This window comes from Callospermophilus lateralis, chromosome 17 (assembly GCF_048772815.1).
Source record: "Callospermophilus lateralis isolate mCalLat2 chromosome 17, mCalLat2.hap1, whole genome shotgun sequence".
NCBI lineage: Eukaryota > Metazoa > Chordata > Mammalia > Rodentia > Sciuridae > Callospermophilus > Callospermophilus lateralis.
Window position 1 is genome coordinate 53,929,803 of NC_135321.1, and position 13,271 is coordinate 53,943,073.

Consider the following 13,271-nt stretch of genomic DNA (forward strand, 5'->3'; position numbering starts at 1 on the left):
AGAGGAAAATCATGGGATAGAAAACTTAACATTGTGAAAATGCCAATATTCCCCAAATTGGTCTACAAATTTGGTGCAATCTCTATCAAAATCCCAACTAGCTTTATGGTGGAAATTGAAAAGTTAATTCTAAAATGAATATGAAAATGCAGGAGACCCAGAAGAGTAAAAACTAATCTTGAAAAATAAAGTTCTGGAGGACTCACACTTTTCAATTCTGAAATTTACTAATAAAGCTATGGTCATCAAGGTAGTAGGGTATTAGTGATATAAGAATAGACATACAGACCAATGGAATAAAACTGAAGAGTCCAGAAATGAACTCATACACTTTTCTTTTTAGAGAGAGAGAGAGAGAGAAATTTTCTTTTTATTATTTATTTTTTAGTTTTCGGTGAACACAACATCTTTATTTTATTTGTATGTGGTGCTGAGGATCGAACCCAGTGCCCCGCGCACGCCAGGCTAGCGTGTTACCGCTTGAGCCACATCCCCAGCCCCTGAACTCATACACTTATGATCAACTTTCTCTTATTGAAATAAGGGGAAAAAACTAATGGGAAAAAAGTAATCTTTGGTGACCTTGGAATACGTCTCTCAGAGACACCCCAATCTTATGAATTACAGGAGAACGCTGAACACTTATTTTTTAACATGCTTCAAAGAACGTTTCTAGACTCACTAGAGGAAGAAGCAAGGAATGCAGTCTCTTATCTCCACACACACCAACTGATGGACAACTAACCTCAGCTTCAGGATGAAGTGATAGATATCGGACTTCATCTTAAAGAATGCTAGTGAGCTTTAGCCCTTTTTATAGAAATATAGGGAAAAGACTCTAAATCTGTATGTCAAAATCAGAATTTGAGATGTTACATATTTCATAAAAACCTTTCTAGACCAAATGGGTATCTGTGAATAGTTGAAAATTTTTGTTTTGCTTTAAATTTGACTCAATTTTTTTTTAATTATTTAATTTCTGGTCACCAAATTTAAGAATTTAGTGGGCAATTCTAATATTTTTCTACACTTAAGGGAAAAAAAGATTAATAGCAAAGCTCCAGAATCATTCAAATTAAAAAAATAAACAGTTCTCCACTCCAGATGGCATGTTCCTTACTCTAAATTTCTTCCTGTATATTATGTACTGAAAGAAAACATATTTCTCCTTGATCACCTTCTTTTAACATGCCAAGTTTACATAGCCACTACCTCTAAATTTTTTGGAGGGGAGGAAGGTGCTGGGAATCAAATCCAGGTCTCCTTGCATGATCTGTGCTGCTGAGCTACATCCCTAGCCTTCACTCATTTTTAAATGTAAAAACAAAGAAGCTTGATAAAGAAAATCTCTAAATATGTCTATAATGGAGTAAAAATATCTATTAAGAGTCTTTACTTAAATGCTTAGCTAACCATTAAGTCAGTTTGTTAAAAGAAGTCTGGCAAGTGTGGAAACTCATTAAGTTAATTCTCAATTCTCAGATTTCTGCATTTCTATATTTAATGTCAAAGTTAAGTGTATTTAATAATCTTATGACTCAAAAATTAGTTGTTATAAGATAAATTATGTACATGTAAATAGCCAGTTTTAAATGTCAATCCTCAGCAATGGTATTCATTTAATGAGATAAAAACTCTTAACTTCTTTTAATGGTTGTCTAATACATCTTTACAAAAAGTCCTTTTTCACTTTGGGAAGCACATCCACAGTTCAGATCCTTGGTGATTGAAAAAATCTTGCTCAGCATTTTTATCATATACTTTGCATTGAAATGTGATTTACATGCACAAAAATTAAAATGTAGATAGCCACTCATACAGAGATAACTTCAAAGAAAACCCAGTCTGCTCACCTTGGGGCGCTATCAAAGTTCTTCCATTCTCCTGACACCAACCAACTGGCTGGACATAAGGACTATTAACATCACACCTGCAGAAACAGGATCCTGTGTTAGATCCCATATTACTCAATCCCAGAGAAAGAATCCAAGAGTAATTGCTATTCTAGATATTAAGAGATATCACAGAAACAGTACTTCATAGCTAAAGGGAAAGAGAAGTAATTTTTAGTACCATATTTGTAGGCTGAGTGACTAAACTTCTCTTTTGCATAACCTTTCTTGAAACTTCATAGCATAAAATAAAGGGCGAAAGACCTGAAGTGTTAGTGATATCCTCAGAGAGCAAACACTATACCTTTTCTACCAGTTTTACTTACAGTAATGGAAAATATTAATAGGACAGTCTAAATGGTAATAAGACAGTCCAGATCCCAGATAACTACATTTTTCCTCTTCCTCCTTTCAAAGAACCTAGAACATTCCACCAAAGACAAATACAACAATTACTCTATGCTTTACTTCTTGGTTCAAAAGGAAAAACAAGACTCCCTTCGTGCAAATTAAGAACAATGGCCCCTTATAGGAACTTGTCCATTACTCAGGAAACACTATGAGGAAATGCTACAAAAAATGTATTTTCACTGTGACCTCCTCTGTATTTCAGGTTTTTATTCAGAAAACCCTTTTAATTCATGCAATGTTAGTTTAATGGCTTCATAGCACACATTTTCTGTTCCCCACAGGCTTTCAAATAATCCACTCCTGTGCTCCCTGAATCTTTCTTTTAAAAATGTGATGGGTTGAATGCAACATCTTTCAGGAAAAAAAAAAAAAAAAAAACCACACACACACCCACAAAAAAAAGAAAAAAGAAAGAAAAAGAAAAAAAAAACCACTACAAGTTCTTAAATTGCTCTTCACAAAATTGTTTTCCTTGCAAACTAGACAAACATACAGTGAAGTTCCCTTAACTGCTCTGGTAAGGCCTCATTAGATAACTTCTTATAGCTGTGGAAATAGTTTCTTAGGTTCCTTATTTCAACAAAATTCACATCAGAGAAGGCTGTGAAAAGTCACCACTGAATTTCCTGATGTTTATTACTACATGAACAGCAAGAAAAGTGATAGGACTGGAATAAAAAAAAAATTCTTAACCAAACATATGAACATGCTGGGGGAAAGAGAAAAAAACAAACAATGGTGTCTCACCAGTAATCGTAGCTGTCATCCCAGTTGTCAAAATGTACTCGTAAGCGGTCATCCACAATATCTGCTATGGTAGCCACGCACACCAGGGAAGGGTTCTTCCTGTCCACGGCCTCCAGCTTCATTCCCACCTGAAACTCCTTAGGCACTGGTCCATTCTAACATAGCACCAGCAGGGAAGAGGCAGGAAAAGAAACAAGGACACCAAGCAGGACTGAGCCATGGTGAAACTTCTACAATGTTTAGCATCAGCAAAGCCTAGAGGGCATCAACACTCACCCTCTGGAAAGAAACCAGCAAATGCCAGGAAACACCCAGCAACTGTCATGCAGCTCACATTCCTAATCAAGACCACGGAAACTAGCTCCTCTGGGCTCTTCTCTTTGGATGAGCAGGGAGTTTTTCTTTCCCTTATCAACTTCATTTTTCCCTCTTCAGTTCTTAGTGTAATTTGTATCCATTTAAAGATACACTGTTTGCTGAATACAGTCCTATCAAATGAGGTTTTCTGCTCCCCATAGGCTTTTGAATAGTATTCAAATATTGCTATTTGAAAAAGCGATAAAGACATTCTTTTTAGCATCAAGATATCATTAAATTGATTACTCTAACTGAAAGTAGTGGCTTTCTCAATAGTTAAGTATATATACACTAACTCACATAAAAAAATACAATTAAAAGTATGAATGCTTTTTTAAGTACCTGTATATATATTATATATAATATATACATGTTTGTTCATATAAACGTGCTATAGATTATGATTTATAATAAAATAACTGTTACAAAACCCCAGTCTTTGAATTGTGACAATTAGCTAGTTCTGAGATTTGGAAGTATTTACCCAATATCTGCGGACAAAATGAGGGTTTCTTCTCTACTTCTATACTATTTAAACCCCAATTTTTATTTTTCTTTAGCCCATTCTACTTTTAAAGAAATTTCACATTTCAATAACGCCCTTTCATTTACACAATTATATGAAACACATACAACAATCATGTAACATTAATTCTAAGATCAATAAAGAAAATCTCAGAAAGTCAAGAAGGAGACCTGCAAAGTGACATCATCTGCAGGTGATTCAGGCTTATGCACTGCCCTGGCAGAGGGAGTGTTCTTCACTCAGATGCTCACAGTACCGTGAGTCTGCATGAGATGGTCCCTTGTTTTATTCACACTTAACTAAGCTGGGTACATCCAAAGTCTGCCTGAAGTACCTACTTGTTTCAAAATACCAAAACTAACTTTAAAAAGATTAACTCATTGTAAGTAAAAAGGAAAAAAAATTATGAAAGGCATTTTACTTTTAGCCGCTGTTAAATACTTTACACAGCTAACTTAAATCTTTAATTGTACTTTTAAAAGAGAAAATAAAACACATGTCCATAGAAAATAGAGGCAAATTAAGGGAGAAAAGTTTCAGGAAGTTGAGTTTCCATAATTTCTTAAAGGATTAAAATATAACAGAATATAGAGCAAATTTTAATCAATGTAAGCTCAAGGGAAATTCTGACTTAAACTGAGGAAGTAAATACTTACAGAACTTCTGTTCCTGAATAATTTCTTAGGAGCATTTTGCAATTTGCAGGCCTTCAAGTAATCCATCCAAACAAATTTATCTTTTCTATAACCTAGATAAAAAGGACAATTTGCTCAAAAATATCCACAAGAGGTAACCACAAGTATTTTAAATACATTATTACCATTCAGTCTTCTGTCACAAATTCCATGCTATTAGCAGATCACATGGTTTACATTTAAATTTCCAAATTGTCTTTTTTTTTTTTAATTTTTATTGTTCAAAACATTGCAAAGCTCTTGACGCATCATATTCACACTTTGATTCAAGTGGGTTATGAACTCCCATTTTTACCCCGTATACAGATTGCAGCATCACATCGGTTACACATCCACTGATTTACATATTGCCATCCTAGTGTCTGTTGTATTCTGCTGCCTTTCCTATCCTCTGCTATCCCCCCTCCCCTCCCCTCCCCTCCCCTCTTCTCTCTCTACCCCATCTACTGTAATTCATTTCTCCCCCTTGTTTTTTCAAATTGTCTTAATGTTTTCAATGTCTTAAATTCAAAACAGTTGATTGTGGTCTCCCATTGTGCACACCATTCCCTACAAATGTTTAGTGTTCACTAAGCTATGGCACTAGGACCCTGGGAGCTTGATGGGAATCTCACCTCCCATTAAGGTTTCCAGAATGGGTAACAAGATAAGACAAGAGTACCAGTGTTGTCCCCACCCCTGAGGAAGCCATGTCACAAAGACCATAAGAGATCCCAACGATGCTGTGATCCAAGAAGCCGACACTTGAGGGAAATTACGAAACCCTTCACAATCCAAAGACCATTTTTGACAATTCTAACTTTCTGTACCTCATCTGTACAATGTTCCCACTAGAAATGCCTTGTCTTCCATTCATATGCCCTAAGTTGGCTCAAACAGCACTGCACAAACGATGCAGGCTCAGTATTTTCTAAGGGACCATCATACTGAAAATACAAATTGAACTCCTGAACAGTCTTCAAGGCTGAGGCATCTCTACCTCCTACCTTTTTGACTTGCTTCTCCACTTGTCTCCCTGAGACTCCTCATCCTAACCAAGTCCACTCCACCCCAGGGCATCTGCTCTGTACTTTCCCTGCTTGATGCTCTTCCTCAGGAACCCTGTTGTTTTCTCTCCCATTTTGTCCAGGCATCTATGGGACCCCCAAGACAGGCTTGTCTTCACCACACTATCAAAAGAGTCTTCTTACACGGCTGGTCTGGTCTCAATCCTTCCCCTCCTCTGAAATGAAAGTCCACGGAGACAGAGGTTTTTACTCACTGTTCCTGCCCCAGTATGTGCTTATAGTAAGGACTCCATAAAATCTATGGGATGAATGAGCCTGTTACCTGTCACCAGTTCTTAAAACTCAGCAATCTCAACGGACTTTTCATAGGTCCCAAGGCAGAGCCCAAGGGACACTCTCGAGTTGATTACCAAGAATAACATATATATATATATATATATATATATATATATATATATATATATATATATATATACACACACACACCTATCCCATAAGTTGCCATAGTCATTTCATAGTCTAACATGCAAGCAGGAGACTGTATGCCGAAGTTGGCCATGCAAAGAAATTGGCCCATGGGCTTCTCACTGACCCCACCTCTACTCACTTGCACAAACAACTGGCTAGGGTTCCTCTAGTAGGTAACAAAAGACAAAGCTGAGATTTTACCATCACAAGAAAACTTGAACTGAACTTTTTCTCATTGCTCCATGTTTTCCATGATTTGGGGGTTTGCAACAATTGACAGTGATTCAAATTTCTTCACCCTGCAGTGCCATTGATATAGTGGGAAGTTTCATTTCAACCATGATTTAGACATTAGTTGCTCAAGGTTTAATAAACTTATGTACCATAAGATCTCCCATAATATTTTATTTCTACCCCATGTAGCTTATCAGAATAATTGACCTAAAAGTCATGAACAAATTCCTTTCAAAGATACTTCTTTTTAAAGAAGGTGTTACTGAGGTCTTAGTGCTCTTTGGGGATCAAATTTTCACACCAGGTTCTCTTGATAGTATTTCATAAAATGTTGTTAAAAATAAAACTGAAATATCAAGTGACTCTCTTTTTGACTGGCAAATGCATCCTGGCTTACCCTTAGGGATGTGCAATTCATGCTTGGTCTTTTCACACCACCCTACTGGATGAATGTCGGGGGAACCAGCATTGGTCCAGAAATCATAGCAGCTTAAATACCCATCAAAATGAAGTCTTAGCCGGTAACCACACACCTGCAGCATGAAAAGTTTGCAATTGTTCATTAAGTGTCATACATTTAAAATGGACACAAAATTATCAAAATATTCAAATACTTTGTGAGTGCTAACAGTATTTAAGAGCTGATGCTTCCAGCCGAATTTTTTCATTAGAGAACAAATTTATACATGACATCTGATTAAAACTGTGATATAAAGCAGATATTGTCCTTCAAGAACCTAAAGCCTTCTGCAAAATACAGTCTTTTTTTACTTGCCTATAAACATACATGAATATATATGTGAGTGTCACCATTGTATACATTCACAAGAAATTAAAAATAATAACTAGGGGTAAATGGCAGAAAGATGAGTAGAAGAGGGGAAGGAAAGGTACTAGCACTGAATTAGAACAAGATATATTCCATGCTTTATAATTACATCAAAATGGATTCTACTGTCATGTGTAACTAAAAAGAACCAATAAATTAAAAACAATAGTTTAGGTGGAAAAAAGGATCCACAATTTAAGTATTTTAATTGAGTAGTTTATTTATTAATTCAACACCTGTCCAATATTCCTTTCAGAATCCCTATCTCTCGCTGTTGGCTTAGATTCATATCCCAAGACAGTGTAGACTGCAGTACAGAGCAAAACAAAATGGGGACGGCCTTAGCTCTACTATATGCATACAGCATACTCAGTAAAGAGAACATTAAAACAGATACAGCCTCTAAACATGCTGTGCAAGTTTAATAGCTACAATCAATCAAGTGGAGCAAATGAATGTGGCTTCTTCATTGAATGCTATTAGAAATAGAGACATCTCTTATTGATTTGATAATATGTTTAGTAAATATTACATTTTACAAGCCATTTACTTTCATTACTGGCTCTTCACTTTACATAATTTTCATAAAATACGTGTATTTGTATAAATATATAACAGGAATAATATTATTCATATACATTTCTCATTAGTTCAACTAAAATGTGAATAATTATATTTCTGTTAATAAAAAAATTGTGTGATGATTCATGAATTGTTATCAATCTTAGGGGAAAACCACTAACCAATTAAGTCAAGAATAAATGCTAGCTGATGAAACTTACTAGAAACTTAATCTTCACAGAAGGAAAAAGATTCATTAAGAAACATTTTCACCCATCACAGACTAAAATAAATCCACAATGTTCTGGAACTTGTTCATGATCAAAAGTATACAAATTTGTTATTCTTTAGAAAATTCTGTTACCATGTGGTTAGCCCCAAACAATAACCATATCTCTCACCTCAGCTACAGAAAGTACACAGAATACAGATGGATGTCGGGGATCAATGCCTTCTAATCTCATGCCAACCTGAAAACCATTTTCGTGCTCCGGAAAGGATTGATCCTACGGAATTTCATGATACAACATTAGCCATTGATATTTCTTCATAACTTTATATAAAATATTTGGTGTCATTTACATGTGGACTCTCAAACAATGGAACCCAAAGAAACAAGACAGTAGAAAGGTGTTTTCCAGAGACTAGGGTAAGGGGATGAAGGAAGCACTGTTCAAAGGGTATGAAATTGTAGTTAAACAGGAGGAATGAATGATATAGACTTAAGGTGACAGATATGCTAGCTGTCTTGATTCAATCATTCCACACTATAGAATGTTTCATATCATACTGTGTTCTCCATAATTACATAAAGTTATAATTTGTGTAAAAAATAAAAATATAATTTTTAAAAGCTTTATAGTTGGAAGCCCAGTAATATGGAAGGCTGCTCTTACATGTAATTGGCTCTCAAAGATGATTTGGTCATTTTAATATACTTTGAAAGAGTTTAATTGTGAAGCTCTGTGTTCTGTGAACCTCTCACTTATTTGTGTTGCCTATTCTTCCTTCTGCCCTTGGTTGGTTACATGGATTACCCACCTCCAATGTGTGCCTTGGCTCTTCACTGGTACAGTGACTTAGCTGTAAAGACTTTAATTTCAATATAGTCAAATATATTTCCTGTTAAGTTTACACATGCAATCTATGCAGTCCTTCCTGATTAGGCTACCCAGTAGTAGTTTTCAAAACAAAATGTTGAAGTGTCATCCTTAGTATTTAAATCTATAGTAAAACTGAAATTGCTTTCTCTATGGTGTGAGGTAGGGGACTGTTTTTTTTTTTTCATGAGAAAAATACACTATTCAACAAGTGGTTTATGACTCATCCATACTTGACTTGATCTGCAAAGTCAACTCTGATACCCAGTTTCTATATATTTGTGGATCTATTCTGGCCCCTCTCTACTGTTTCATTGACTTATTTGTCTATTTTACACAGTCTTATTTGCTAATGTGAAGCCTTTCTATTTGAATCAATCTTTATATATTGAGTTTTCTAACTTAGAAATTTGTTCTCTCTCCATGTTATCTAATCATTTTTTGTCAAGGATTTTCTTCAAATTTTCAACAGAATTCAAAAATGCTTTGTTATATTTATTTCTGGGTAAATTTTTAATGTTTATTGCTATTGTCAATGAATTCTTTTTATATTACTTTCTAATTTTCTCCCATTGTTTTCTTTAATACTTACATTTACAAAACAATGAATATGGTATTCTTTCCGACAACCTTCCTGAATTATCACTTGTTTTGAGCAGACAATTGTGAACAGATTCAGCATTACCAGTCAATTCATTCTTAATTGAAAATAAACTTATACTAAAGGAAAATGATGACTAGAATCTAGTTGTATTAGATCTAGAGCTGCTTTTGAACCACTAATTATCTTGCTATTTAATAGTATTTAACATCTGAGTGTCTATTTTCAGGTTAGAATTTTATTTTTTAAGAATCTTTTCATTTGGAAATAATGTCAAACTTAAAGAAAATCCGCAAGAACAATACAGTGCAGTAAGCACATGCACAGCTTTGCCTAGATTCATCTGTTGCTACATTTTACCTCCTTAGCTCTATAATTTATTGTCATTCCTTCTATCTCCTATGTCTACCTAGACATAGAAAGATGATATCAATGTAGTTTTGTGTGAACCATTTGAGAGCCCTTCACCTCTAAATTTCAAAACAATTCCCTAAGAGAAGTGTATTTTCCTGGAGAATAGAATGTGTCTCATATAACAACAACTCAATTATCAACTTCTGTAAACAATACTTTTAATTTAACATTCCATTCATAATCCACTTCTGTCCATTTTTCCAACATCCCCCCCCCAAGTCTGCAAAACAGAGCCAGTCTAGGATTAGACACTGTATTTAGTTAGAAAGTCTCTTTAGTTTCCCGTAGTCTGGAATATTTTCCAATAGCATGTCTTTGTTGTTTATAGCACTGACTTTTTTTTTTTTTTTAAAGAATATCGTCTTTTCCTTCCTCTGAGTTTTCAGTTAGAATGTTCCACATTTTGTATTTGTCTGACGCTCTCCCACAATTAGGTTGGGGTTATATGCCTTTTGCCAGAATACTACACGAGTGACATGTGCTTCTCAGAATATCACACCCAGAGGTACACGATGTCACAGTATTGCCCAATTTCTTCACTAAATATATAGTAGCCTGCAAAATGCACCTATACACACACACACATTGATACACGTATTTTATACACCCTAAGTTAAAACCAATATGTGTGATTCTAATTTAATCCCACAATGCGTGTTCTGCTTTCCTTCATTCATTCTGTATTTTCCCTCTGGCAAGGTCCTCCCATTTCCTTCTTTACTAAATCCTACAGTATGGATCTTACAGTTTCAGAACTGTTTTATTTACATGCCACAGTAATCAAACCTAGAGTTCAAGATTCGTGTGTTGTTTCCCCTCAGTCCTATGTCATCGAAGAGTGGGGTAGGTATATAGTTTAAACTGTATATAAGCCAATTGGATTCGTTTTCTCTCCATTTAATGCTGTCATGTAATGGAATCCAACTAAAATACACTTGAGTTCACTTGTTTCAATTTGCTTTTAGTTCAGAAGATATTTTCATTTTTTTAATGTACAGATAGCTTCCAAGTGTTAAAACCCTACCTCACACAACCCCACTCCACCTCACCTCTTGAAGGTACCCAACTTCACTGCCTTCTGTCTTTTCCTTCTTGAGTTTCTTTTTTGCAAAGAAGTTATGTGCATGTTTTTCTTATTTTCCCTTCTTTCTCAGGCAAAAATCCACAGACTACACTGCTCTTCTCCCTGCAGCATTCTGCACTTCTGTCTCCTGGAGACACCCTGGCCAGCTCACGGAGACTGGCCACTCCTGCTCACAGCTGCAATGTACTCCAGCACATGCAGGTTCCATGGTTCTCAGTCGTCTACACTTTGATGCATGCTTTTTTTTTTTTTTTTTAATATGAACATGAAACCATTTTAAAAGTACTTATGAATTGGCTTGTAAAATGTTGTTGAAAACTTTCTTACATTCACAGATCATTTTAGAAGCTTCCAAGGAAAAACTTTAAAGAGGATAAAACCCAAACATGAAATGGCAAGAATGAATGATTTCTCAGGGATATTTTATTTCTATAAAAATAAAATGTCATGTGTGTGTCTAACTCTCCCAGCCTGCTTCTCACATCTCCTCTGTTTTCCAGCAGATTGTATTTAGCAAGTGTTGTGTGCCTCCCTCCTGTTCCCTGCCTTGGAATCGCTCAGCTCACTTTAAAGCAACACACACACACACACACACACACAAGGCTGAGGAAAAACCAGAAGGAGGACAGACAGGAGGAGGACAGACAGCAGGGGGAGAATATTGATAATGCAGGAAGGAAAGTTGAGAACTAGAGAAACGGACACAACTTTGTTGTTGTTTTAACAAAACTGAAAGATGCAAAACTGGGAATAGGAGGAAGCAGCGTTGAGGACACTCTGCGGTCTGATCACACATGAATGATAAATCCAAGGCACTGGCAATGATTCACAGCCAAGAGGAAGATGAGCCACGCTATTCTTGTCAGAATTTAGAATGGTTTCTCATCTGAACACTGGGGAGCTGCCTGTAATGTTGAAAGTAATACTAGATGACTAAAAGACAGTATTCCCTAGAGGATTTCAAATAAAAAATAAAATGTTCATTTTAACAATCTGAAAGGCAACATTTAGTGAGAAATATCACTGCCTTTCATCAGTCTCTTTTCTGTTCAATGATTTATTCATGACATGACAGATTTTTAAATTTTTCCTCTCTAAAAATCTTATATTTTTTAACGTAATTGATGGCTATGCTTATAAAACCATATTTTATGAAGAGAAAAGTGAACTGAAATCACACATTTAAAGCAAACAAAAAGTCCATTAAATTTAGTCACATAAAATAGCCTGATAAAATAGACCTGATAAAAATAAATAAAGTCCAGCCCAGAGAGGTGAAGGAACTTTCTCAAGGTCACACAGCCAGTTGAGTAGCAGAATATAACTAACGCCTGAAGATTTGAAAGCCTGCCAACTGTTTGATATAAGGGGACAGAGCTGGCAACAAAACAAACACAATAAAATCTGGCTCAAGGCTATGGAAGTCCTCAAGGACAGTTCCATGGTAGTGACATATGCTCTTGGGTTCTGAAGAGAAGTCAATCTGTTTTGCCTTTTTCTTTTCCCAGAACAGTTACAAAAAAAATATTTTCTTATACGAAACTGATTTATTTTGTCACTAACAATGGAGAAGCAGCATTATTCAAGGTTCCATACCTCATAGCAAAAGCAGGAACAAATTATATGTTATTATTTTAAAAGCTTGTAAAATGAATCATGAGGTCAATGGAAGGGTGTAGCCAAGCCTAGGGAAAGCAGTGGAACTACTGGCAGGACTCCAGATGAACTGTCAGGTAGAGGAGTGACTGTCATGACATGTGTGTATGCCATCAGCACTTCTAAGCTCCGTGGGTGCTGTCACCAATACTCAGCATGCAAAGCTCACATGATAGATGTGTGCAAGAAATGCTGGACATTTCACTTTAACACTGAGAACCCCACAAAAGCAGAGAGACTGCGCTTTGTAGTGATCATTCTGTAAGCTAGCTCAGACTGAGGCAGGCGGTTGGCCGTTAGCACTATCAGCACATTGGCTAGACGGGTGTCACTGAAGAGAGCTCATGTGCTAAGTGCACGATTCAATCTGAATGCCCACAGGCATTCTGATTTATTCACAGACAAGAGCTGCAGTCAACAATTTCCTGATCTCTATTCAGTGTTGGAAGAAATGGAGGCTATCAGGCATGCAATCAAATCACAGCCACTGAGGCCCACATTTTAAACATGCTATGCAAAGGACTAGGCAAGACCATGGTCTGATTTCCAAACCTTACACAACAGCTCTCAAGGGAATGAGATTCACAGGAATTTTGTATGCAGATGAAAACAAAATTTATTAAAACACTAAAGACTGTTGCCCTAAGTTCAGTAGCCTGCTCAAAAGGATTTATCTCAACATGTTCCAC

At 36.0% G+C, this 13,271-nt stretch overlaps 1 protein-coding gene across 1 annotated transcript in view; it reads right to left on the minus strand.

Moving 5' to 3' along the window:
- Positions 1 to 13,271, minus strand: part of L3mbtl4 (L3MBTL histone methyl-lysine binding protein 4) — a 323,948-nt gene that overhangs the window by 251,133 nt on the left and 59,544 nt on the right. The window contains exons 4-8 of the mRNA XM_077105612.1: positions 8,129 to 8,233; positions 6,735 to 6,870; positions 4,590 to 4,681; positions 3,051 to 3,205; positions 1,854 to 1,930 (exon numbers count right to left, since the gene is read on the minus strand). Of these exons, the coding sequence (XP_076961727.1) occupies positions 1,854 to 1,930; positions 3,051 to 3,205; positions 4,590 to 4,681; positions 6,735 to 6,870; positions 8,129 to 8,233 (565 nt within the window). The remainder of the gene's footprint in view (positions 1 to 1,853; positions 1,931 to 3,050; positions 3,206 to 4,589; positions 4,682 to 6,734; positions 6,871 to 8,128; positions 8,234 to 13,271) is intronic.